Source organism: Pezoporus flaviventris, unplaced genomic scaffold (genome assembly GCF_033815535.1).
Source record: "Pezoporus flaviventris isolate CSIRO_AGI_PZ_B2104156 unplaced genomic scaffold, CSIRO_AGI_Pfla_v1 ptg000045l, whole genome shotgun sequence".
Lineage (NCBI taxonomy): Eukaryota > Metazoa > Chordata > Aves > Psittaciformes > Psittacidae > Pezoporus > Pezoporus flaviventris.
The window spans coordinates 308,976-336,261 of NW_026892593.1; the positions used below are offsets into that span (position 1 = coordinate 308,976).

The following is a 27,286-nucleotide window of genomic DNA, read 5'->3' on the forward strand; positions in this document are numbered from 1 at the left end:
AACTCAGCACTACCACATAACAAATTATGTTGGTTTCATGGCAAGGAAGTTGCAAAACAAAATGTTTCTGAATGTGGTTTTACATTACTCAGAGAATTGATCTGTTGGGGCAGCAGGCTTTATCCTGAGGACAAATTCGTTTGTAATCCCCTGAAGTATTCTACCATGTGACTTCCAGAGATAAAAGAGCCTCCTTTAGAGTATATTTCCACAATCCACACTGAGTGATGCTAAGTACGGTGGTATCTCTACCAGTAGATTAACTTTTAATTATTGCAATTTCTCTCATGAAAGAGACTGCAAGGTATCACACATTCTCTACAGCTCTCTACATGCTCATTCTACAGGCAGAGGGCATTTTATGTTAATTTACTGATTTCTTTAAGACGGGAGTTCCAGTAGCGAGTGACAGTAAATAGAAAAATAAAGCAAAAATCAATATATTATCATCTGAGAAAATCTGACAGCAGCTTCTTTAATATAGCCCTCTTCCCAACACTGTAATAATTCACTTCTTTCAATAAGAAAATTCTTTCATGCTGTTCAAACCCCATTTTAGCCTAGTTATTATGATATTTCTTTGGATATTGACATTAACATTGTTGTTACACATACTGGACTGTTTGCTTGAAGCTTCACTAGCACACAGTATGAATTCCAGAAACCTTCCAGTGTAAATGAGCACAAAACTCAAGAGCAAAGTGGAGCAGAAAGATAACTTGCATCTGATGGATTTCTACCATCTGCTACACTGCGCTATCTTGCTAAACACCTGTGGATGATATTAGCAAAACCTGTCTAGTTACACAGCACTAAAATGTTTTTGTCTCTGTGCAATTTGCATGTGTCCAAAGCACATCAAGAGAACATAAATCCAAAATACACCATTAGCAGTGATCATTAGTAGAGCTGCATATACAGGAACTTCTGAAAACTATTTCTGTAGATGAGACCTCTCAAATTCTTGTCTACGATATACACTTGTAAAACAAAATAACTTCTTTTGCTGTTTTTCATAATGCAATAATATTTTGTAAGGATGTCCACCAGGAAAGGTCAGAAAAAGGACAAGAAGTGATAAAATTAAACTATTCATTGCAAATGTGAAATACTATTTTACACACTTTGCAAACCCATCCTTTTTTTGTTAACCTTTCAGGAACATAGTGGATATGAACATAATTTCTTTGTGCTATTTGCAATATGACGCCTATTAAAGATAATTGCATGTGATAGCAAAGGTGTGAATGTCTTAACAAAGTATTACGTATCATGGCTTGAAGATATTTTCATTTGGATTAGAAGTCCCTAATAAGACTTCATATAGATTTTTAATGGTCTCCAAGATCAGCAAAATCATTTCTTAAATATGAAGGTGAAAAAATTAGTGGTTTATAGTGTAAATTCTAGCAACGGTTTGCAAGTCTTTGCTCATTACTATCATATTTTAAGAATTTGCTATAAAACTTAATGTTCTGCAGTGGACTTGGTTCTGTTTAAAAATCTAATAAGTGGTTGCAATTATCTATACGTCTTATGGTAGAAACAGTCACATAGCAGAGGGAAAGCAATACAAAGACAAACCTTTATGGAACTTTGTCTTCTTTATTCCTTCAAAAATATGTATTTATTTATTTTCTCTATTATGTTGCACACATCAGCTGCCCATTAGCCAGTTAATCAGTTGGCATCCTTTTTGAATGTGCCTCTTCATTAAGTAGTGCATTAAAGTGTTTCACACTCAGATTGCCCAGGTGACTCTTTGTAGCACAGATTGGCTCATTCAACAAATTCAGCGGAAAGAGGGTTATGAGGAAGTGTGAGAGAGGAGTTCCAGTGCTTAGTACCATGTCACATACTGCAGGTCGCTCTGTTCTTCAGTCTGTTGCGAGTTCAGTGTTTGATGGAGAAATCTTCACTGTGACAGCTTGGAATAAATCATCAGAATTATTTTTAAAGATTGTTGAATCTCTGGGAATTAGTCCAGGCTTGTTCCTGGATAACTCTAGGCAGATAATGCTGCAGAGAACCCATGTCCCCTTTCCTGTCAAATTGCCCAAGGGTGCCTTGCCCAGCTAATGCCTGCTATCCCAACGCAATCTATCTATCCCAATTTTTGAAAGCTCATCAGTGGTGAGCAGCATGCAGCAACGGGGGTTCACTGTCAGGCGATTTGGAGGGAGGCTGCATGAAAGAGCCTGCGGGGGGGTGGGGGTGGTGATTTTTGCCATAAGGAAGCAACCCCACCCAAGCTTGACTGCTGCTACTTGAAGGAGGCCAGGAAATCAAGTGTCCATGAAACCACTGTACAACAGGTCAATCTTTTCTGCACAAAGCACCCACTGGGCACCCTGTTCCTCCTGACACTGCTGCCAGGCTGCCTCTTGACACATGCATGTAGTGGACAACAGTGGGGGGGGAGGAAGAAGACATGGGACAGTTGTACCTGGTGTGTCTCCATCCCCAGTGCTGTAACACCCCTATGAGACCGCTGCCCAGCGGTAAAGGCAGAGGAACAGATGCCACAGGAATCTCTTTGCCCTGATGACTCCGTACAGCTCTTAGCTGTGTGCTTGCTGCAGCAATGTTCTGCACATGGCTTCCTTGCCAGCAGCCCTCTTAAAGCTCCAGCAGGCATTTCTTATACAGCAGGACTGTCACAGCCATGTCAGCATCAACCAGAAGCAAAGGAGTGTGACTGTCATTAACCAGTATTTTCTCAGGCCTTAGCCTTAGCTTACACTTTTGTCAGAGATTGGGAACACCATTTACTGCTATTTCCTTCCTTCCAAGTCCTCATCCTTATCCTCTGTCTCTAAAGAAGAAGGAAGCTTCTAATGTCTTGAAAAAAAAAGGATTTTTGCAGAGCTGTATAGGTAGTCTTTGCTGGACCTTGAAATTGGTGTGGTGGCTTTCACAGCCCTTCTGTAATAATTAAGATTTTGGAGCCAAGAACCAATCTGTTGTTAATGTTGTGGATTCAAAATATCAATATAAAGATAAACTGAAGAGCTGAATTCAAAGGCAAGACAGCCTTAAAATTTACAATAAATATCTCCGCTCACTCATGCTAACACAGATACAAGCATCAGCTAGAAACTGTAGTAAGTTCATTAACTGGGAACTCTGCAGTAGGAGTTACAAATTGTCACTCCCTCCTCCCTTCCTCCCAAATCCAGGTAGACGCAAGCAACCTATGGGGACTGCACCCTCAAATGTCCCTAAAATGAGAGCACCATTACCTGGGAAAGGATATGCCCAGCCAAGTCAGAGGATGCTGTAAAACCACACTACAGCCACTGTTAGCAAAGGTTCTACACAAATCAAGTATGCTTCTCTTGGGGAGGAAGGAAATGAAGGAGAGATAAAAACATTGCCTGTCTTTGGGTAACATTCAGCAAGGACTTAGGGGCACCTTAGCGATAAAAAGAGGAGCGTTTCCTACAGAACCACTCACAATGGAGCTACACAGCTGGAAACCTGTATTTCTTTCTGCCTCTGAACACACAGGAGCTCTAAATCTCATGTCTTCTGCAAAACAGCTCAGAGCCAGAGGAGCAATCTCAGCTGCTCCAATCTGCAGGAAGAATGAAAAGCTGCCAGGAAAACCACCTGATACCCACTGACACACAGAGGTGCTATTATTTACTGCTCAGTGAGACCAGCAAATGATTATACTCAGCAAAGAAAAATGTTTTAGGTCTAAGTAATTATTTTACCCATGACCTTAAAATATCCCTGTTGGTAGGAGTTTTCCTTGCAGAGGGCAGTCACTGTAATAGGATCAGGCAGTATGTTTCTTCATGCCAAGTCACTGAATGTTAAAATAATTTGTCTTTTGCCGCAGGCCACTGCTTGACACACACATGCCACAGTCTAATGTCTTGTCTGTTTTGACATCAAAGTGTCTTCCTTCTGCCATTGCCAACAAGAAGAAAGGCAAACAATGGCAGCAACTACTTTTCTTTCCGAGGGATTTCTAATTAAATAAGTGTCCTCAAATAGCTTTATGGGACTAATGTGGGGGTGGGGAAACCTTTAATAATAAAATGTATTAAATCCATAAACCTTGTTTTCTCTACCCCCCCCCTACAATTTTTTTATTTACTTCAGAGTTGCATTATTTTAGTCTCCATAGAGATTTATGGCAACATTATATGACATTTCCTGGGCTTTTACAGTCTAACACCTTTTACAGCTCCCTCTTAATGCCATGGGTCATAAAAGACAGAGTTCATTTCATTTTACAAAGGGGAAGGGGGAAGATGTTCTGTGCAGATCCACCAGTTGCAGAAAGACTTTTACATGCTGAGATGTACCATCATTAATAGAATTATTGAGTCTTTTAGCAGCAGCAACTCTGCCTGTTTTGAGGGATGGGTGATGTTTACAGCACACCCCAGAGTCCTGATTTCCCAGTTCAAACCAGCAATGCAGCAAAGGTGTGCTCCATGGTGGAACTGAGGTGTAGCTGGAGCACACTTCCAAGTTTCGTGGGGTTGTCTTCGGTTTTCCCATTTAGATGTAGTCAGTGCTATTCACTGATGTGTCCTCACAGAGAGATCAGGCTTTTCAAAAGAAGTCTCAGATAAAAATGCTCCCTTCTTGTCCATCCCATTTTGGGGATGGGAAATCAGCGGTAGAAAACTGGAGGTGCCAGCCAAACCATCACAAGATTCTTCCTTCAAATGAAAGGGGTCCTTCCGATGGCAAGTGGCGTTATAATTATAGACTAGAAAAGAGCAAGATCAGCAGCTGCTGCTGCTGCTGCTGCTTGCGTTTGTTCCCTCTGTAACTGACAGGACAGGGTACTTGGCAAAAACAGACTTCCAGAAGTGGAAAGACATTTAACCCCTGTTCTTGTCAGTCCATTCCTCCTGGGGCTCGGCAGCAGCAACCCCTTGCTTCAGGTTAAAAGAAGAACAAGGTGACTACTGCAGACCTGAAGGGGACTTTGGGGTGCCTGAGGAAGAGGAAGGGTCCAGGATTTGCCTTCAGGCTTGGACTGCCAAATCAAAATAGCAGGTTAGTGGGATACAATGTTAGCTTAATATGCTTTTATAGTTAGCTTAACTTGAATCTCTCTCACTCACTTTCTCTACTACCTCATGAACTAAGAAAAAAAGTGACACAATAACAAGGGGTAGGTCTGAGCAGAGCCACTATTTAGACATTCTCTAATGTGTCTTTCATGGTCAGTTAGGACACTGATAGCTGTTATTTTTTCCTGTGGTTTCTCTCTGAATCCCAATGCATCCTGAAATTCTCAGCCAGGCAAAAATCCCATTTACAGGTGGGCTCAGTATTAGTAGGGGCTGGGGGAAATGTTTTATTTTTAGGTGTTTATGCCTAATGGCTTCTGCTGATCTTAGCAAAAGTGGTGTAATATATAACTCACATTTCAGCCTGTGCTTGAGAAAGTTTCGGACAGGGAACAAACACCAAACAAAAGGAAAAGCAGCATCATAGATATGAGCCAAAGTCCGCAAATCCAGCAGAAAGCCTTGCTCTGTACCTGCTAATGAAGTTAAGAGCAACACAATTAATATAAAAATCTTTCATGACACCAGTGCCTGTGGTATCTAATCTAACACTCTGTCCTTCTGTGGCCTGGCCAAAATAGTGCCCAGGCAGGAATGTGCTGGGGGGGCATTGTCATGCTTTGCTCTTCCTATCTGTCTCAGTTTTAGCTTTTTCATTTCCTGTGCCCATGACTAATGTTGGAAAGCCTCTCAGTCAACATGCTGCTCACGAAGCAAGGTCTTGGGACCACTGTGCAAGAACCAGACTCGGGGCAAGGCTTTATGCCAAAAGTTCCCGGGAAGCAGGGGGGGAGCTGCACTCAAGTTGTTCCCAGAGGAAAAAAGCACAAGTGCAGATTTAAGTCTGTTTGCTATGTTGTGAAATCTAGTCAGACAGACACATGGCTGTCTCTCATAGCTTCATATAGTCATATAGTCTAAATCACCTAATCTGACCTAATGTATATTTTAGGACATTGAATTATATTACCCTGAAGTCCCTATATGAACCCAATCATGTATATTCAATTAAGCATTTGCTTAGCAGGAAGCAAAACCACGGTGCATCACAGGCAAAGCAGGGCAAGGAAACCAAGGTACTGAATGCTGAAACTGCTGTAGCAGTCCCACTTTTCTTTGCCCCATTTCAGAGGTGGAAAGAAAAAGCTGCAGATGACCAGTGCTTCTCAAGCTAATGTGAAGAGTTTCTATTCAGAGCCAAGGACATCGAGTAAACTGCTAAGAGAGATGGCTGGAATCTGATTAAGTGAAATATAGTTGTTTGAATCAAGCAGGCAAATAGTACTTCATGAAGAAAACTCTCCCAGTCTAATGGGATGGGGAAATATTCTTAATTCTGAATCCTATTGTCATTACAGATCTGCAGTTGTGGCCAAAACCCATCCACTAGGCCTTGCAAGACAGGATTTGCTGCAGGTCTGTAGAGGAGGTGGACCCATTTTGTTCAGTTCAGCTCCTGACCAGTTTCTGGCACCATCCAGTCATGGATGCCTGGGAGGATGACTCCTTTCTGAACCCCATGTCCAGAAACTGATCCATGACCTGATCTAGTGCTAGGTGCATCTGTCCATGGCAAGGGGCTGGAACTAGATTATCTTTAAGATCCCTTCCTACCCAGAGTGTTCTATGATTCTATGGTTTTGACACCAATCACTGCCTTCCTGCAGAGCTGCAGAGGCTATGAAGGTGCTGCAAAGCAATTTTTTTCCCTCCATGGCCCACAACAAAAGGGACTGGACAGAAAGTTTCACAGGTGCCCAGATACCAGGGGAGACCAGCAGAGCCACTCAACCTCAACCCTGTATGTCCCAGCTATGTGAATTCTTCCTGAAGGTCATCTTTTGTCCAACTACCTGCTCTCATCTTAAAGATCCTAAACCACAGCATGTCTATCTAGTCCCATGTTTCAACAGTTTGTTGCCCGCACAGTTAGCAATTTGTGTTTTACTTCAGACTGCATTTGTCTAACTTTATCTTCTAATCATTGCACTGTGTTACCCTGGGGGTCTGGATTCCTGCCAGGCTATAAGCCCTCACATTATCAGATATCATTTTTAGATCTAAGCCCCTACACGTGGGTAGTCCCACCGGAGGTTTCCATTACAGATTAGGTATTAGTGGGGAGGTAGAGACACATTTCTTGATGTTTTGGGTTGAATACGTGTACTCCCCAGCATTAATGGGCAAAGGGCAACGACTAAAGCCTCCTATACTTTTAAGAGAGCTCAGTGTATCATTAAGAGTATTTTTTTACCCCATTCCTCCACTATAGCCCAGTCACAGATTTCTCTCATTGTTTATAAAGCCCCATTTCTGCTGGGAAATGGAAATCTCTGCTTCCATTTTCTTAAGTGTTTCATCCTGACCACTGCTTTTTAGCAGACAGAACTGCATTTCTGCATGCCAGTCAGCTTGACTCCTGAATTGAACTTTATGGAGTTCAACAACAAGAACAAAAATTTCAAAGGCCTCTTCCGAGTCTCAGAAAAAAGGAAAACTATCATTTGGATGCTAAAGAATAAAACCCATGCATCTTAAAAAAACCCAGTAACACCAAAAAAATCTCCAAGCCCATGCTGGCAAACCTTGAGCAGCCATCCTGCAGAGGAGAAGAGGCAGTCTGTCAGCAGTAGAAGGCTTATGTGTCTTTTTCCTGCTAATTCCCTTGGTGACTAAAAGAAAAAGTGGCACTTTTACAGCTGAATTTTAATGGCTTACTTCATGCTCTGCATCAAAGACACAGCCATGTTGCATGGAATTCCACCAAGCCACCTGTTAACTAGGTGTTCAGATTATTTTTTCTGAGAGTAAATGACCTACAGTGGAATCAAGAGAATATAGACAAGAGTCTTATTTATGATACACAACTAACTTGAGGTTTTGTCTTGTCTTAGTTACTCCCTACCTTGAGGCTTTGTCTTGTCTTAGTTACTCCCTTTCTTCCATGCTGTACAAAATTGGTTTCATCCACATTTGGACTTTGTTGGGGGCATTTTTGTAAGCGCATGAAAGTTCCTGTAGTACCTCCCTGCACCGGGTAAGTAAGTAACAAACCCAGCATAAAATATTTACTTGTATACTTTTAGTGCTTTAATTACACTGTGTCACATGCTTCCTACCAGGACAAACCTACGGCTTTTTTTGCATGATATTTTGAGTATGTGAGTACTGAGGAGTACATCTAGCTGTCAGGCTGAGAAATAACAGGGTTCCCCACCTGATCTCAGCTGCTGTCGCAACCACTAATGAAGGAGGCAGTCTCCAAATCTCATTTAGTTTTAGATGAGCATAATTACCAAAGCTAGCTAAAAATACTGGCTGGGGAGGAAGGTGTATTTGTGGAATTCAGCTTTCCTTCTCTGTTGAGAAGCCAAGAAGTTTGGAAAAGAATTTCAAGCAAATTTATTTCCTTTTCTTTCCTCACACCAGACTGGAGAAAACTGAGAGTAAGCAGATACTTCAGAGGTGTAACATGTCCCTGCCACTGCTCCCCAGGCAGATGGCCACATTCAGTGCTAGCTGTTGCTTTTGAGTGGTCTTTGAGGTAAAACCCAAAACCAGCCTTGCATCAGTCAATCTGCAGGTCTCAAAGGGGCTTGTAACTGCACGACTATAATTTTTCTCTGTCTATCTATATATATAAATACATACAGCATGTATTTATGTATACCTATGCCATTATATGCATATATGTGTGTATATCTATGTGTCTACCTATACAAGGGTGCATTCAGGTTAGAATATGATGTCTAAAATATTGTTGGTTTCCTGCTTTTCTTCTACTGTTTCTAGGCTCAGCCTGCCAAGACGATGACAGTCACTTATTCCAGCAAAGTAGCAAATGCCACTTTCTTTGGATTTCACAGATTACTCCTAAAGTGGAAAGGCAGCATCTACAAATTGCTGTACAGAGAATTTATTGTTTTTGCTACTCTTTACACAGCGATAAGTGTATTATACAGGTACACTCTTTCCAATTCACATCTCATTAAATGTTATACTGAAGTTTCATACTTCATAGTGTTAGGCTGATGAATGATGGGGGGAGGTTATAACATAGTTATTGTCTTTTCCTTGGACCTTTTCTAATGCGCTCTCCTTTCCATGTTTACTTTAATGTTCCAGAGAAAGCATGTAGGATATAAATAAAATACTTTCTATCATATTCAGCTGATTCTACTTTCAGCCCACTGTTGAGCAAGCATCCTACTGAAGTTAGGCTAAATAAACATCCATGGCTAGCCTATGTTATACAGCTTTTATCATTCTGACTTGGAGCTGGCAGCAGTGAGCGTGCCTCTCTGCTTTGGATGATAAGTATAGACTTTTTACTCCAATTGCAGAACTGTGTCTTCAGTTGCTCAGTGGTAATTTCTTTAACAAACCTGAAAGGTAATAATCTGAGAGCCAGGTTATGTAGTCAGGAGAAGAGAAGTTTTGCTTAACGCTAGGGTGACATGCAAACTTTATTTCTAAGCTTGCAGAAGGCCAAGCAAGACTTCATGGAAACCAGAGGTGGCTGTTAGCTCTGTGTCACCCAGCACCTGGAAGAGTCACATTAGGAGAGCTGCTTCTTCCACCAAGGTGTGAATTAAACACCTGTATGACAGATGCAGTTGCATCAGTTAGTGAAGTGAAACTTCAATTGATGAAGTACACCACACAGAAGTATAAAAATAATGATTCAGCTCTTACCTTGATCTCTAATTAGACCTCAGTGTTTGCTCAAGCGAAGTGAAGCAAGGAGAAAATGAGCTTCAGTTTCTCTGTGATTAATCACTAATTTTGCAAAATGTTCTATACCTGTAAACTCAGCATTAATACATAAAGAAACACAGGAGTCTCAAATGCATTAAAATTAAAATTGGCAATTAAAGACCATGGTAAATACACCATCAAAAGCTTCTATATGTGCTCCAGGTTCTATTGCACAATTATAAGCAAAACCTAACAAATATTTGTCATGTGTTCCTTTTATATAAAATCGAAGAATAAGTGTAATACTAATCTATACAAATTAAAACAAATGCTCTATTTAGGCTTGTTGTATTTCATTAGATATCCTTTTTCCCATGGGCAGAAGCGACCATACTCCACTCATTATCTATCATTTGGTGAATATTGTCCTCACTGAAAAATAAATACAGTAGTTGTGTTTTTAATCTTGTGGAAGAGAAATATTTAGTAGGAGTAAGAATAAAAAAAATACTGCAAAAACATAACATTTCCAAATAAGAGCAGTTGGGGATTAGTAACCTTTTGCAATTCAACCAGACCTGACCATTTTTAGTAAGTAGCCCTCTGGAAAAGGAGGGTAAGCTCTACTTACAGACTTACAGATTTGCTATCATCGTTGGTCCCTTTGAGACAGCAAACTAATTCTCCAGGTGTAGTGATCCTAATTAGTACTGCCAGTCAAATTAGCCATGAGAAAGCTGCAAAAAAAAACAGGGAATAATACTGTCTTCTTCTTCAGCTTCTGTATTACATGCCAAAAGTGTTAAGGACTTTACCTTTAAGAATTCACTTGAAGACATTAGCCAAGGTTGCTCCTGATTGCACATACCTGATTATTTATACCTATTTGCACTTTGTAGCTAGTGCCAGAATATTATGAAAGGACAGATACATTTTATTCTTGCTGCAGATTTTTTCTTACAGGTAGCCAAAAACGGTTCTTTGAAAAGTTATCAATTTACTGTGACAAATATGCTGAACAAATCCCGGTAACTTTTGTGCTTGGTAAGTACCGGTTACATGTGAAATCAATCTCCAGCACTGTCCCTGTTCAGGCATTTTGTGAATGTCTGTGCATGGAAGCACTTCAGAGCTGAGGGGCCTATGGGAGGTTAGAGGTTCACAATGAAATCATCAGCTTCAAGCAGATCTCCTTAAATTCAAGTCGCTTGTGTCAAATCAACATTTATACTCATGTTCAAATTATACCAACAAAAGAGTAAAGTTATTTATTTATTATATATATTATTATATATTTTTATATATATATTTATTTATTATACCAACAAAAGAGTAAAGTTACTATATTTAGTGCCCACTAACACTGATACATTGTGCTCCATCTTTCAAATCACTAAATCCACTTAAGGTTTACTCAGAAGAGGAAATTTGGAAGTTAATGAGTATGAGAATCTCAGCTGGAATGGGCCATTAAGTTGCAGTGTCTATTAAATAATGAGAGTTGATTGCATCATGGGTTTTGACGTGATATACTGCATTTATTCTGGGAAATGTAGCAGCTTAGTGATATGAATAACACTCTGTAAACCAAATCAAAGTGACCTAAACAGAAATCCTGACAGGCACTGCACTTTTTTTCCCCTTCTAACTCCCAGGTTTCTACGTTACTTTGGTGGTGAATCGCTGGTGGAACCAGTTTGTGAACTTGCCATGGCCAGATCGTCTGATGTTCCTCATCTCTAGCTGTGTCCAGGGCAGAGATGAATATGGGCGCTTGTTAAGGAGGACTCTCATGCGCTATGTGAATTTAACATCTCTGCTGATATTTCGCTCTGTGAGCACAGCTGTGTACAAAAGGTTCCCTACCGTGGACCACGTGGTTGGAGCAGGTATTGGTGTCCTTCTCCCCTGGATTTCTTTCCTTTAGTTCAGAGGTGGGGGCACAAGGAGGGAAGGAGGCAGACTCATTTTTTCTTTCCTCTTTGGCCCCATGTGTGCCTCATACTAACTCATGTCTTTCATAGTTGGACTAATGGATCCATAGAATCACAGAATGGTTTGAGCTGGTTCCAACCCCCTGCCATGGGCAGGGACACCTTCCACTAGACCAGCTTGCTCAAAGCCCCATCCAACTTTGCCTTGAATACTTCAAGGTCTTAAAGGTCTTTAAGATCTAGTGTTCTTAAAGGTCTTTTCCAACCTATGGTTCTATGTCAAAGCGACTACATTTTTGTCAGTGGATTAAATGATGTGCCCTTAAGTGTGTGTCTTTAATGCTCTTGAAGTCTTCATCTAGTGACACTATAGAAATCAAATGAGTTGGAGACTTTCGTGTGGATCTGTTTTCTGACATCATGGAGGCAATAGGCCTGCCCCAAACACACAGGTATATGGAACATGTACAACCTTCTCCAAAACATGCAAAATAATGTAGCTGCAATGCATTATGGTGCAGTAGGAAAGGTGACTTTACACATGGCATTGCCTCGATGCACAGGATACAACTTGTCTCGTGTATCAGAGACTGATCTCTATAGGTGCTTCACAAGTACAGCTTTATCTCTATTTATTTTAAGTAGATTGCACTTTGAGTAGATTTCCCATTTTAAGTATTACTTAGAAGAAAAAAAAAAAAAAAACAGAAAATCCAAAATAACCCTGAGGGCTTTTTCTTTACATTTAAAATCTCACTTTAAATACAATTTTTCAGGGGTAAATATAATAGGTATTAATAAGTATGTCTTTATTTTTGATTTGTTTTGATAACATGGAGGTGTGATGCTGGGAAAGAGAGCTCAGTCGTGTAAGACTGCTTGCCTGTGAAGGTCTGACTGCTGAGTATTTAAAGGCAAGGTGTGATGCCATGCCTTCTGATTCACATGGTCAGGGATAGAATGCCACTGCAGAGATATTGGGATATATTCTAAATAGGAGAAGTCATACCTTTTTTGCTGTCTTGCATTTCTCACTTAAAATTATTCATTTGGCAGAGATTAGTAAGCAAAGTTGTAGCAAGTTAAAATATGCAGTGTGTACATACATATCCACATTTGACATATGTGCGAGAAGCTTTGGATATTAACAAAAATGCAGGCAGAATGCGCTGATCTTACTGGAAAAAAAAATAAGAGTCTTTTACTATCCAAAATTTATGTTGGATTCAGTTGGATTTTGAAGTTCTCTTCCTTGTGCTCTTCAACAAAACTGTTTACCTGGGCCTGTGAAAGGTCAGGGAAGCTTCTGTCACTCTCCCCAGCAATCTGCTTCTAGTACACACTGGAAAATTACAACATTTCCAGCAGGCTAATCCAGCTCTGCCTCCCTATTGCTAAAGACAATCTGTTCCACAAGAGACAAAATGTCGCAGTGTTGTACAAGAATTGTAGATTGGAAAGCAAGTTTTTGTTGTTGGGGTTTCTTATGAACAATGAAGAATATTCTATAAATGGTATAAATAAGTACTGACAGTGTAGTCAGCTCCTTGGATTTCAGTGCTTGTTCTATAGTTTTTAATACATATTGTGCCACATAATTTTTGCAGTACTGAGCACTTAAGGGTATATTTTGCTTCGTTAACATCCAGTGATTAAGACAGTACTCTGCAATTATCCACTCCCTAGCTCCCTGTGGCATTACATGTGAGACTGCATGGGAGTGCAGCATTTAGTATGAACATGACCAGCAGAATCTGTCATCATTGCAACAACCTGCGCAGGTTTTGCATTTCGCTATGAAACAGAACTGCCACAGTGTAACTATTGCTACACATTCCTCTCTTCAGTAAGTGAACTGCTTAAATGCATAGATTTTAAATCTGAGAACAATACCATGATAATGGAGTCTGACTCATCCATAACACAAGGCATAAACGCTTACTAGCAACATCCTTTGTCATGTTGCAGTTTCTGATTGAGCTATAATACCTTCTAGGAATATGACCAGCCCTGATCTAAAATTCAGCCGGGTATACTGGAGACTACACTGCATCCTGGGTGAACTGACACTCACAGTGGTGAACTCCCTGCTGAAAAGTGGGATTTTATTCCAGTCTGAACTTGCACAGGGTCATCTTCTAATCACCAGATTCTGGAACGGGTTTGAGTTGTTATTTTTTTAACTAGGTTAAAACATCATTTTTCTCTCAATTGCTACCTGTTAACAGAGTGCATAAAGGATTGAATAAACTTAGGAACTTCACCATCTATAGTCTCTTCTTACAAGACACTGAAGACAGTGTCTTGTAGGGAGAATCTTCTAAGTCTTTTCTGAACTTTTTTTCATTTGTTAGCATTCTTCATGGAGCTGTAAGCAGTAGATGCATGTGGATTCATGACATTATGATGCTGAGTGCACGTATGCCATAAGCGTCAAATGCCTAGCAGCAGTTCTAAGCATACCAATACTGTTGGCTGCAAAGTACGAGAGGGAAGTTGGATGCCCAAGAACACAAGTCTTAAAAAACATGAGTAATGAGTCAGGAGATGAGCAGAGCAGCCTAAAACAGCTGCTAGGAAATGCCTAAGAGAAACATGAGGTGTGAGCTCAGTGACATGAATACCTACAAAAGGCTGAAGTATGGAGTTCCAAACCCTCTGGTGGAAGGAAGTACCTAAATTAACTCTTTCTCACGTAACACAGAAGCAGGTAGTTAAACTTCTATCTACCTGTTGCAGTAACAGCACATGGTTCTGAACTGCATATTGTTTGTATTGCCATAACTTACTCTGCTTTCATGAGGCCCCACCTGGAAGTACTGTGCAGTTCTGGTGTTTTCAACATGAGAAGCTGTGGAACCAAGTCCAGAGGAGGGCCACAAGGATGATCAGGGACTGGAGCACCTCCCGTATGAAGATAGGCTGAGAAAGTTGGGGCTGTTCAGCCTGGAGAAGAGAAGGCTGCATGGAGACCTCATAGCACCTTCCAGTATCTGAAGGGGCCCTATAAGGATGCTGAGGAGGGACTCTTCATTAGGGACTGTAGTGATAGGACAAGGGGTAACGGGTTAAAACTTAAACAGGGGAAGTTTAGCTTGGATATAAGGAAGAAATTCTTTACTGTTAGGGTGATGAGGCACTGGAATGGGTTGCCCAGGAAGGTTGTGAATGCTCCATCCCTGGCAACGTTCAAGGCCAGGTTGCACAGAGCCTTGGGTAGCATGGTTTAGTGTGAGGTGTCCCTGCCCATGGCTGGGGGGCCAGAACTTGATGATCTTAAGGTCCTTTCCAACCCTAACTATTCTATGATTCTAAGAACAAGGCTTTGTTGAACTTTTCTGACCAAAAAGATGCCCAGGTAACAGTGGAGAGCTGAACTGATCCTTGTACCTTCGCTGTTCTTCAGGCTGTGTTCTTCCAAATGATGACTTCCCAGAGCCTCTGAAGTGACTTGCATCCAGTGTTTACTCCAGACTGTCAATTTTCCGATATTTTGTCTGTCTCTTTCAGTCTGATAGAAATATCTTTTCCTGTCCCATAATGAGCAGGCTGACCAGCCAAAAATCAAAGGCAGTCTGAAAAACTGTCTTTAGGAGTCATGACTAGCAGGTCTGTTTGTCTGGTTGCCTGATTATTTCTGTGCACTTGATTATGAGAGCTGGCTGTAAACTTACCAAATTCTGTGATACTGCAGGAGTACTGTGTCTTGTTGCTGAACTTTTATTCTTCCATGGAATTTTCTGTCCCGTCCTTGTGTTCCTTCTCAGTAGCAATATTTCACACCTCCTGTGCTGACTTGTCGCAAATGTACAACAGTGGCATTTTTCTCAACAGCAGAATATCTATGAAGATTGCTGTGTTTCATAAATCTCCTTTTACCTTGTTCACATTTTTATACAAAACAACTGGGTTTCTGTATTTTTTCTCTGCTTCATGCATCTTTAGCAATGTCAGCAACAATGAGCCAGTTTAGCAATTGTTAGCAACAATTCTTAGTTACGAGTAGGAGACAAGAAAAAAATCCTGTCTACTCTCAACTCCCCTATTGAATTTTCAGCACTCGGGCTTCTAATTGATTGGCTGAGCCACTTTTTTTGAGGCTGTTATGTACTAACTTTGTCTGCTTTTGGAGCTGATGTCAACAAAACAGAAGAAGCCTTATACGCACCCAGGGAGGTGTCACACACCTGAGCAAAAAGCTAAGATTCTCCAAACCTGAAGATTACTCCAATCACAGAAAATACAGGATTTGGACATAAGAAAATGTGAATGCACCCTTACGTATTTTCTGAGGTGGTTTTTCTCACAGGCTGGCTGGAAGGAGAGCAGCAGTGCAGTGCTTTCTTACCCAAGAGGGTAGAGGTAGAGCTGCTCCCCTGCCAGTCCCAGGCAGCGACCTGCTCTGATGCAGGTGCTGTCCCTCACAGCCCTGGCTCCCCTGCGCTCTGACCTTGGGCTTGCTTGCAGCAGGGGGAAGCAGGACTTCACAAGGCCAAGGGAACTCTTCAGGAAACATAATACCTTTCCAGCACCCCAGCGAGGCAAACTGCCAGGCAGAGAGCAGCTTCAGCCAGCAGCCTCACAGCATGTCATCTGGCCCGGTGTCCCACTAGCAGCAGGATTCCTGTGCATGGTTCCCTTTCCCTCTCTTTGCACGCCTTCATAACCCCAAAGAAAACATGAAACACAATCTGGCAGGGAAGTGTTTTGCCGGCAGAAGGCGCAGTCTCTGTGGAGCTCTGTTTCATGCATGTGCTTGTATCCTTTGTTGCTTGCTCGCTGCTTTGCAGATTTACCAAAAAATCATCAGTATCAGAAGGTCACCTAAGTGCCCTTACAGCATATGTGGAGGTGTGTCTAATGCCCTCATTGCTGAAAAGTAACAGGTAATTATTGCAAAAGCAGTTGTTTCAGGCAAGATCTATCCTAGCAAAAACCTCAAATAAAGAAAAAAGGAAGAGACCACTTAGTCAGAATTATAAATAGCATTTAGGATAGTTCTGTGCAAATATCACATAAACAGACTCAAACACATTAAAAATTTAGACAATCAGTAGGACTGAAAGCACAGAATAAATGAAGTCTTTGGATTTGTTTTTTGTTGGCTAAACAGGTTTTATGACAAGATATGAACGAAAAATCTTTGATGACCTGAAGTCTCCCCACCTGAAATACTGGGTTCCATTTGTCTGGTTTGGGAATTTGGCTTCAAAGGCACGAAAAGAGGGGAGAATTCGAGACAGTGTAGATCTGCAGACACTGTTGAACGTAAGTAGAAAAAGTAAATCTACAGAAAACTGATCTGAAATTGCTATGCGGTAGCTTTTCACTTCCATAATTTGATTTACTGTGCACAGCTCTCCAGTGTCGTCTAAGCGATCTTACTCAGGATTTATACTGCTTGTCTCTGTGTACCTCTGTACTCTCAAGTACACACAGCAGCAGTTTGCTGGGATTGTATTTATATGACTAAGAAGGTATTAACTAAAGCACCAAATTGATGAGTAAAAATTGATTGTAACATCACTGTGAATTCATACTTGTTCCATTGCTGCAGGGTAAAAAAAAAAAAAAAAAAAGAAAAAGAGAGTAATGTGACATTTGGAAGATTTTAATATCAATTGCAGGAAGACAATCTCCCTGAATATTTCATTAAGTGGTCAGACATCCTTTTTATGATATAATATATTCTCTTTCATGTATCACTTGACTGTAGATAAGATAAAAATGAAAGATAATTTGTGAAGAAATCCGTAATATACTAAGCATTCCAACTCCATAAGCCAAATGAATATTCAAATGTGACAGTGGGGTGCTGGATGTAATTATGATAACAATTTCTGTATACCAAACTTTTGTATCTCCTTGTCCTTTCATATGTGCAAAAATGACTTGTAACAAGGTATCTATAATTTAGAATTGAACCCCATGCTATTTTAGTTTTTTGGGGGCTACTTTTTCTTTTATTCTTTGTTTCTTTTTTTTCTTTTTAGGAGATGAATAAGTACCGGTCTTGGTGTAGTCTTTTGTTTGGTTATGACTGGGTTGGAATTCCACTGGTCTATACCCAGGTACTGAGCTCTAACCCTTTACAAAATTCCAAACACCATCTCTATAAAAGGGGAGTTTGGTGAAAAATATCCATAGACTCAACCAGATTCTCCGAGCTGTTGAACACTCCTTGACTCCCACAGGATCACAAAGGCCTGGCTGACTTTTAAGTCATATTTAACAGTCACATTTAATGCAGAGATGTTTTGAAGACCTTTCAGAACCTGGGGGAGAGGAGGGAAGCACTGAAAGGTTTTTATGTTTCCTGGGTCTTCTCCCTGGCCATAATTGTGACCCCTCTATTCATAATACCTTCCTACAGATTTGTAAATTATATGCAAAAGGCAGTCAGAAGCCTTTGCATATGTGTTGCTTTATGCATCATTACATGATTTCAATGAAGTTTTCTTCTTTGCAGGTTGTTACTCTCGCAGTCTATACTTTTTTCTTTGCCTGCCTGATAGGGCGCCAATTTTTGGATACTGACCAAGGGTATCAGGGACATGACTTAGATCTTTACATTCCGATCTTCACACTGTTACAGTTCTTCTTCTACGCAGGATGGCTCAAGGTAAACTAGCTTTATGGAAAAGTCATGGGCTGAAAGGGACTGAATCATGCTTTCTTTTGATCAAAGCCAGCCTTTAGTATCTGCTGTTAACCTAATCAGATGCAAGCAATTAAAGGTCTCCAGTTCCAGAGGGCTATCAAACAGTAGCAGCTGATATTGGCTACAACCCTACCTCATAAAAATGTTCACTATAAAGAAGAGTTATATATAGAATTGGATGCTACCCATTGACGTCTGCTCAGTTAACATATCACCATCAATCTCATAGTTGAGTAATTAAGGCATACCTCATGGCAGTTCTTGCTTCTGCAGTGGCTATCAAGGTAGAAAGGAGAAAAGTTTCAAATAAAAAGCAAATTGGTACATTAGGGTCTATGTGCATTAAGATTTCCTTTTGGGATTATTAATCATGGCTGGAAACTTAGAGCTAACTTTTCTGTTAGAATATAAATTGAGCAAAATTGGCTAATTTTATAGCCCCCTTTCCAACTCCAAAATGCAGAGTAGAGAAAGCAGCACACCAAGCTGTTAATTGCAGGGAAAAGTAAAGTGTCTGCAGAGCAAGCTCCTCTAGTCCTGTGTCTTAGGAACTCATGGGGAAAGGGGTGTGCCACACAGGGACCAGCCTTGAGGGGAGCATGAGAGAGAGCAAGGGAAGCTGCTGTGGTGGGGAAAGCACATTGCTCTAGGCAGTGTTGTCCAGAGATTTGCTGATTACAAAACTCTTAAGCTGTTCCTCTTGACCATCCTGCTGGTGCTTTTGAAGGATGAATGGTTTCCCCTTCATCAGCACCCAAGGCTGTTAGTAGCATCTCTTCCAGGTTGGCTCAGGGCTACCAGCCAAATCCTGGCTATAGCAGGTATGAGATGCCATTGTAACTGAAGAACCTTCTGCCTAAGGAAATGAAAGGGAGGAGAAGCAGTTTTTAAAAGCAGATTTAATACCGGCAGTGCTCCCTTGGTCCAGAGGTTTGCTGAAACCTGCAGAGGCCCTGAGTCAGGATATTTCTGTCTTGAAGGTTACAGCCAGTTTCCTGCTGAGTGTGTTGAGCTTTGGCTGCCAGGCTGCAGAAAGAGCCTCAAGCTATTGACTTCCAGTAACTTTGCTATTTCTCAGAAGTTATGGCTAAAATGAGCTCTTGCCTTGGCCTCAGGCCTGGTTTGTTATACCTACAATACAGGGGTAAAGTTTCCCAGACACTCCATTATCATTACAGGTGTAGACAGACTGTCCAAATACAGGGCTTAGTTGTCCAGCACCGCACTCCTTTCCAGCAAGTAAAGTCGTGTCTCACATACCGGGACCAGCTCAGCCAAACAAAAGGCCATCAATGCTGTTCCCTCTGTCCCAGCCCTGCTTAATTCTTTTAGCTCATGTGACAGGTTTTGCAGTGGATTTTTGGTTGGTGATTCCCTGCAAAAGCAGCATGTGTTCTAGGTCATTCTTATTGCATTACTTCCATAGCTATACCCAAAATTTAATGCCATGGGGCAGGCCAATAGTGTGACCAGAGGTGTCCCCTGTCTTGTTTTCATTCCTCCTGATTTTGGGGTGTTTCTGTTGTGTTAGTCTGCTTGGCACTTCATTTGATGTCTTCCACTGCTGGCCTGGGAAGTCGTGACCTAGGAGAGTCAGCAGGTGCTTACCCACTGGTACAACATAGAAGCACATGGGAATAAATAGGCAGGGAGTGACTCCCTTACTATTATCAGTTATTTAGATCATAGTCATCCATCGTGAGGCTCATGAGCAGGGCTGTTTAATCATACAGTTTATTTACCTGTACCCAAGTTAAACTGAGGACTTGGCCTGGCCCTGGTGGCCATCAAGAAGGCTTGAGAGGGTCAGCAAGAATGTGATTGGCTTCAAAACTGAGGCTTAAAAAGACAAACAGAAGGAGAAGAGCATGAAGGGGAGATGATATTTAACCTCAGTGTACCAAGGAACTGAGAAATAGAGAAGCAGTCTGAATTTCCTAAATCTTTTTCAGTTTTTCTTACATCATCTTTTTTTTTCTCCCCCAGCAGCTAGAAGTTTTCTCCCCACAATCTACTTTGATGAGCATAGAGTGGGGGCAGTGTCTGTTGTTTTTCCATATATTTAATCCTTGTGGAGTGAGGGGAACAGGACAGGATAAGGCTATGGGCAGCCAGAGAGGTTTCCTTTCCCATCCTAGTTCCCAGACTAGGGCACATCACTACAAAGGTGCTGGAGCTCACTGTTTGGTAGTGCCTTCCACAGGATGGGCTTCTCCCTTGCAGTTTTAAACACTTCAAGTGCAGAAACACAAAACAGCAAGTTGAATGACAGAACAAGCTCAGATTCTCTCTTGCCTTTAGCTAGCATGATGCACAGCATTCACTTGAGTCAAGTCTTCCGGTGGGCTGCTTTTCCTGGAATGCTTCAGAGGTATGCCATCAGCATCACCCACGATAAAGAAGCAGGGGCTGCGGACTGAGCTCAAGAGACAAGCTGTGGTCCTTCCAGCAGACTGCAGCTGCAGGGCTCAGGAATACTGACCGAATGGGCTGGTGGAGCATTGTATAGCATAATGCAGTAACAGAGCCTCTAGCTGCCAAGACATTCATTTAAATCAGCCAAAGTCAACAGTAAGGAGAGGTAATGACTATCTTATGTGACAATTGCGTGGCCCAGACATGTCTCAATTCCCAGCAGGCCGGCACTGACAGTTATGATTGACAGCACCAATGAGACACAGAGGTATGAATCTATAGGGAAAGCAAGCTGTTCCTTCGCTAGGCTAGCAAAACCATCATACGGGAGCTCAAGATATGATTGGAAGTGACAGGCAGGGAGAGAGAAAAATCCAATCTTATTTTCTCTGTGGCAGCAGTCCTGACATGGCATGCCAACCTCTATTCACTGTCTCATTTTCCTTTCAGGTTGCTGAACAACTTATTAATCCATTTGGAGAAGACGATGATGATTTTGAAACTAACTGGTGCATCGATAGGAATTTACAGGTTGCTGTTGTTATTTCTACTTCCAGCTTTACTGTACTATAGGTTATCGTTACATTTAATCCTATTCCTTATACTGAGGCACAAACTAAGGACAACAAGTGTCAGCATAACAAATTCTTTCCCTGAAGGAGTACCTATGGCTGTGATCCACAGATTTTGTTTTGACAAGTTAATGCATCTTGATTTTAGTATTTGGCATTTATGATGCCTGACTAGACAAGTAAACAGCTGACCTCAAACTATAAGCTCACTTTATGCCTGGAAAAACATGTAATGTAGGTCAATCCTGCAAATCCAAAAGCCATCTCCTCCCACATAGATAAGGACACGTTTTGCTAATCTGAATGTCTAGAGATTACAGTATTGTATATGAACCTGCCTTTAAAAAAATGGCAGTGAAGATCCCAAAAAGACCAAGCAGGGCCATGAACTAATAAGCAGGGCTTATACCATGATTTATGTTGTGACAGCAGCATCTGTGGTGGGCACAGAAGCCAGCATCTTCAGTGGCAGGAGGTGTGAGATTGCCAGGGTACAGACTTACTGCAGCTACCCCTGATTTCCAAACGGCTCCTGTCGTCAGCCTCTGTATGTCTGAATGAGCCCAAAGACATGAAGAGTGTCACATGCTGCTCCCCTTGCAGGTAGAGTCAAGCATAGGTTTGAGCTGCTGTTGGACCCCACATCTGCTGGGGACCATTAAGACTGCAGAGCAGAGCCCAGATGTTAGGGGAAGCAAGGGCAGGGCAACTAAATCAGCATATTAAGCAAAACAAGCAATGCAGGTACGGAGAGGAGTGGGAAAAGCCTTCACGCTGCCAGAGATGATCTCCAGCTTAACACTGCTTCAGGCTACTTATTCTATGGTGCCTCAGAGCCCTTTGTATAAAATGTATTGGAATGTCCTAGAACAGGATGGCCACGTGCTTGGTTCTGAACATCTTAAATGTGGGCAAAGCCTATCAGAAAGCCTCTCTACTTCTGGGCATTTTAGGGAGCACAGATTTCCTATAGCATGCGGAGGATCACATGTCCATTTATCTACATCATGCATGAGGACTTCAATCTGACACAAATAACTTTGCAGCACAGAAGACTCAAGTTACAACAACACTTATGCTTTCAGGAGTATAGGAGGATATAGGGGGCATATTTTTTACTACCGAGTCTCTTCCCAGTATGCAGGCCAGTACACAGAGATTACTTTCAGGTGTTTCTGAAAGAAATGTTGACCTGGGGAGTCCAGAGCAGATTATGTCTTATACTGTACTGTGCTGAAACTGACATGATTTATACCAAAAAAATCTAAGGTCTCACTTCTAGCAGTGGATGAGATGCACATGAACTTACCAAGGATGGAGAAAGATATTTACTGGAACGACTCCTCTGCCCGGCCACCTTACACAAAAGCAGCTGCTGATTACTGTATTCCTTCATTTCTTGGATCGACTATTGAAATGGGGTGAGTGGCAATAAGGGTTCTTAATGGCATCAGAAATATCACCACCCCTACAGCCCATGTTGATTGATGGACAGCAGGGCTGCGGGCTGTGACAATACCTTGAGCGAGGAAGGTGGAAATGATGTTAGGAGGGAGTGGACAGGCTGGTGTTCAGGTGGTGATGTCTCCATGTGCTCGTAGGTCCATATGCTCATAGGAATTTGGCACCCATAGCTTAAATTGTGTAATTACTAAATAGAATATGTTTGCAGGGAAAGTGTTGATAGTCGCTGAGCACAGGATGGCACCTGAAGACAGTAACTGACTTTTCTTAATAATTATTTACTACAGCTTCTCCATACATCCCCCAGTTAACAAAATAGCTATTCCTGTGCTTGTTAAGGTAGCTGATGATGGCTGAAATCAGTTCAGATTTTTGTGAAGATAAACAAGAAATTATTGTGAATGCACAACTTTTCATTGACTAATAATCTAGGCATGGAAGTTGGAGCAGCCAGATTTTGTGAAGGAATGGAGTTATTTGTAGAAACTGACACAAGAACCATTGTTATAAAGAAACATACAGACAAGAGAGGACTGCCTGGTGCTGTCAGAATCTGTATGAGAAATCAGTGATAGGCTAGTTAGCTTAGAAGCTGTTGAGTTTAAACATTGTGACATACTTTAATATAGAACAGGTCAGTAGGTGTAAATACCACCATGCCTGAACAAATACAAGGGCAAGTAGATGTTTTAATCTGAAAATTTTTTAAAAACTTTATAGTAGCCATTTGTTAACTTTAAAACTTATTTCAAGAAGTTTTCCATTTCTTCAAAATTTTCCAGCCTTTCTCAAAATTAAATCTGCTTGATTTTTGCTTTGAAAAGGTAAAGAAGAAAAACTCATAGAATATATTTTACTGCAATTGCAAGGGGAGAAAAGGTGGCAGAGCAGAAACATTATTAAGTCTGCAAGCACTTTTTTAATAAGAAGCACTTTGGACAAAAAATGAAACGGGGTGAATGAAAAATGGCTCCATGTTAGCCCCTGTGAAATGCAAACAGCTCTGATGTGTTGAATTTCTTACCAATTATTTTCGCCTCTAAACTGTTTCTCTGTTCATCTCTCTAAAAAAGTTGGTAGTTCTTGTGCACAGTTCAAAGAACAGGTCTAAAGATTCATCCAAGTTCAAAGGACATAAATAAAACTTGAGCCAAAGTCTTTCCCAGCCCCCTCAAGCCAACATCTGGCACAGGTTGCCCAGAGAAGCTGTGGCTGCCCCATCCCTGGCAGTGTTCAAGGCCAGGTTGGATGGGGCTTTAAGCAACCTGCTCTAGTGTAAAGTGTCCCTGCCTTTGGCAGAGGGGTTGGAACTGGATGACCTTTATAGGTCCCTTCCAACCCAAACACTTCCATGACTCTAAGAGCTTCATAAATGCTGGATGAAGTTCCTCTGTCCCTCTGGGTTGGTGTTGCCTCCCTGTTCTCCTTGCCTCAGGTCTGGCCTGAGCCCCTTTGCCATCTGCACACAGAACAGGTAACTGTGAGAGTTTGACTTGTCCTCTGGGGCACACTGGGTCAGTAATGTGTACTGAATTGCCTGGCAGATGCAGCAATAGTTGTTCTCAAGAACCACGAAGGCTGGGCAGGAGAAGAGTACCAGGTACAGGCGGGACTTTCAGACACACTGTCGTGCCCCAGAAGTAAGTGGGATTTGGCCGTCTGAGTAATTCCAGCATCTTTTGAAACCATCACATTGTTGCTTCCAGGAGCAGCCTTTTCACTCTTGTTATTTTTGCCTGAAGAATTCTCCTGAAAATTATCTACAGCACCAAGCAGGGTTTCTTTTTCCCCTCTCCCTCATGTTATTCATAAGCCTAACCACGCGGAGCTGCCACAGAGGGCTGCAGCTCAAATATGAAGTAGTGCCAGATGCCCAGCTGGATGCCCTCCCAGCCTCATCCTCAGGAGAACAGACACTTGGATGTGGAGAGCTTTCCATGTGATCTGGCTCGTCTAAAGGCAGGGCACTATTTCCTGACACCCTCACCCCTTTCATGCCCTTCCTTGGGACACACTAGGGCCTTGGTTCCTACGTCTTCCTGCTGAGACAGAGGGATATGTGTGCATGCAGACCACATACACTTTCTATATATAAGCGACACCTACTAACAGGATTTATTTGGCAGGCTGGCTGACACTGAATTCCTCTACGGGGAAGAGTGGCCCTGGGAAGAGGAGAAACACCGAAGGCAACGTTCAGTGCTGAGAAGAGTCAAGAGATTCCTCAGTGTCCACGAGGGCCCTTCACCTCCAGCTCAGAGGCGCTACAGTCGGCAGACAAGCGAGAACTCGGTGTTCTTCCCAGCAGATGAAAAGGGGCACATCAGGCGCCTGCAGGAAATGCACACAAGGGGGAGATACTCCACCTCGAGCTTCAAGAAGAAACACGAAGGACTTGACAGAAATAACAGACTTCACAGTAGCCGAGACCTAGGACCCATAACTGAAACCTCAAGGAACGAGACACCATTTGGCGACAGCGACACTTCATCTGAGACAAACAAACCAGTTCCTGAGGTCATCATCTCTGAAGCTGAGGAGGAAGCGCTTGATGTGCTGGGCAAACCAGATCCGCAAACACAGGGCAACGCAAGCATGCCAGAAGAGAAGCTCCAAAGGAGCCTAACTGAGACAAATGTGAGTCTTCTGGACGACCCTTTTTTCCCCCCAGAAGTCACTACATACCTTCCAGGCTCTGAGGTGCATCAGTCACTTCCTACTGTGATAGGGAAGCCCAAACATGAACCCTACGTTAGTAATTTAGCCGGTTTCATAACAGATCAGGAGAGAAACATTCAGCGATGGAGTTTACCGAGCTTCCATAGTCAAAATACAACGTCAAATGCTGACACTTTAACAGATTCTGAGACATCTTCACAACAAAGGACCCCCAGTGATGGAAAAAAGCTTACTTCTGCTGCTGCTCCAGAGACATTTGAGATGCAGCACTTGTGGGAAAACCTGGATAGTAAAGAAACAGCTATAGTGGAATTTTCTAATGAGAAAAGTGAAAGAAAACTTTGACCGTGCTTGCTCTGGGTTTGACTGAACTTCTTGTCCTCTCGCGCAAGTGGTTCTCACATGGGTTTGCTGAAAGTGTGAAGGGCAGAACACAACACTCAGACAAATCCTGAACACGAGGAATTGGGCACCTAAAGAGAATGCACTATGGTGACATGCTTTAAGCCACTTGGTTGAAATCTGTGATCCTGTAGGTAAAACTGTAGGGAGCCTCAGGAGTGAACGCAAGCTAGCTAGCGCACATGGCAGCGAGCTGTGCAGGCTCACCCACTGAGTTTATCAGGAAAGCAGAGGTGGCTCTTCTGTCCACTTTGGATCCACACTGAACGATGCGACCTTTGGCCGCTCCTTCAGATTAAGGTCCGTGACATCTCTGTAAGACCTACCAATAGTTTCGGTTTCCACTCAAATGGCTAGGAGGGGAGGTGTGGGCTCAATTCCTTACCCAGCCTGGAGAGATTCAGCTCACCATCTCTGTCTGCAGGAATGCTTGAAAAATCAGTCTCACCACATGTGTAGGGCAAAAGCCCCCCTCTCCTACTGAAGCTGTGCCACTGCAGAGTGGGAAATAAAAGGATTAAATGTTTAACTTCATTAAGAAAAATGGAAGAGGCAAAGCTGCTGATGAACTGGGCATGGGGGTCTGAGCCTTGACCTCTGCTCCTTGGAGCATGTATATGTTGTACCTGGTGGCTGTTTATTGTAAAATGCTGCTCCCAGGTGGCCTCCCTGGTGATGCCAGGACTGTGGCTCTCTCTCAAGAGGTGATGGAGCTGCAGGAGCAACTGAGCTTAGGGCTCCACTCTTGCAGAGATCCTCAGCTGGAAGGCTTCAGATATCCCAGGTAGACAAGTAAATGGCCCAGGACCACTAGCAAAAATTGGTCTCTGCTTCCTTCCCCTCCTTGTCTGCTCCCACACTTGTCCAGATGTGTCACACACATCCTCCATTAACTCAGACCGGAGCCAGCATTAGGTGGCTCCTGCTGCTCCAGGGGCGGCTAAGCTGCCTCCCTGAACCTCCTGGTAGCAACCTGGCCTTTCAGCTGCCACTTCTACAAGAAGTCTCAAAGCAGGCCCTGAAAGCAGCGGCAGCTCTTTGGTTTCAGCTCTCATTCACATCTACACAGACTCAGTCTGGAGCGTGAGTCCAGCATTCCCCCATGAGCGAGCATCCAAGTAGATGGTCTCATTAGACAAGGGAGAGTCCAGGTAGCTCAGTGACTGGGAGGAACAGAGGGAGGGGAGACAAGGGAATGATGGGGCTGCAGCAGCCAACAAGTGGCATGGGCTGTGTGGATAGCCTGTCCACCCAGCAGTCTTGCTCAGAAAGTTGCACTTCAGCCAACAAACTATGGTTTCTATCAGGGTAACTGGTAGCACCAGTGGCTCCTGAGAGTCTTCAGGACCCCCTGAAGCTGGGAAAGGAATGAACAGATTTGCTTGCTCCTGCTCCTATGTCCAGCTGCTTAAGTGAGGA

General features: G+C 42.4%; 1 protein-coding gene across 5 annotated transcripts; it reads left to right on the forward strand.

The window, feature by feature from the left end:
* The first annotated feature begins 4,852 nt into the window (after positions 1 to 4,852).
* LOC133276406 (bestrophin-3-like) lies at positions 4,853 to 26,721 on the forward strand. Of its 5 annotated transcripts, XM_061467127.1 has the most exons (10): positions 4,853 to 5,025; positions 8,835 to 9,004; positions 10,690 to 10,784; positions 11,396 to 11,629; positions 16,788 to 16,942; positions 17,668 to 17,745; positions 18,144 to 18,296; positions 21,201 to 21,281; positions 22,592 to 22,743; positions 24,913 to 26,721. In XM_061467127.1, the coding sequence occupies exons 2-10, from the start codon at positions 8,853 to 8,855 to the stop codon at positions 25,808 to 25,810; spliced, it is 1,998 nt and encodes a 665-aa protein (XP_061323111.1). In that variant the 5' UTR covers positions 4,853 to 5,025; positions 8,835 to 8,852; the 3' UTR covers positions 25,811 to 26,721. The 5 variants fall into 5 exon arrangements, with proteins under 5 accessions (XP_061323111.1, XP_061323112.1, XP_061323113.1 ...); XM_061467129.1 differs by lacking the exon at positions 8,835 to 9,004 and having other exon boundaries at positions 4,854 to 5,025; XM_061467130.1 differs by lacking the exon at positions 4,853 to 5,025 and having other exon boundaries at positions 8,879 to 9,004; positions 10,704 to 10,784.
* The last annotated feature ends 565 nt before the right edge of the window (positions 26,722 to 27,286 follow it).

Excerpts from the sequence above, each read along its gene's own strand:
- LOC133276406 (XM_061467127.1), top strand. The coding sequence starts at position 8,853 with ATGACAGTCACTTATTCCAGCAAAGTAGCAAATGCCACTTTCTTTGGA. Across the intron at positions 17,746-18,143 it reads TTCCACTGGTCTATACCCAG|GTTGTTACTCTCGCAGTCTA; the intron begins GTACTGAGCTCT and ends TCTTCTTTGCAG. Across the intron at positions 21,282-22,591 it reads GCATCGATAGGAATTTACAG|GTCTCACTTCTAGCAGTGGA; the intron begins GTTGCTGTTGTT and ends AAAAAATCTAAG.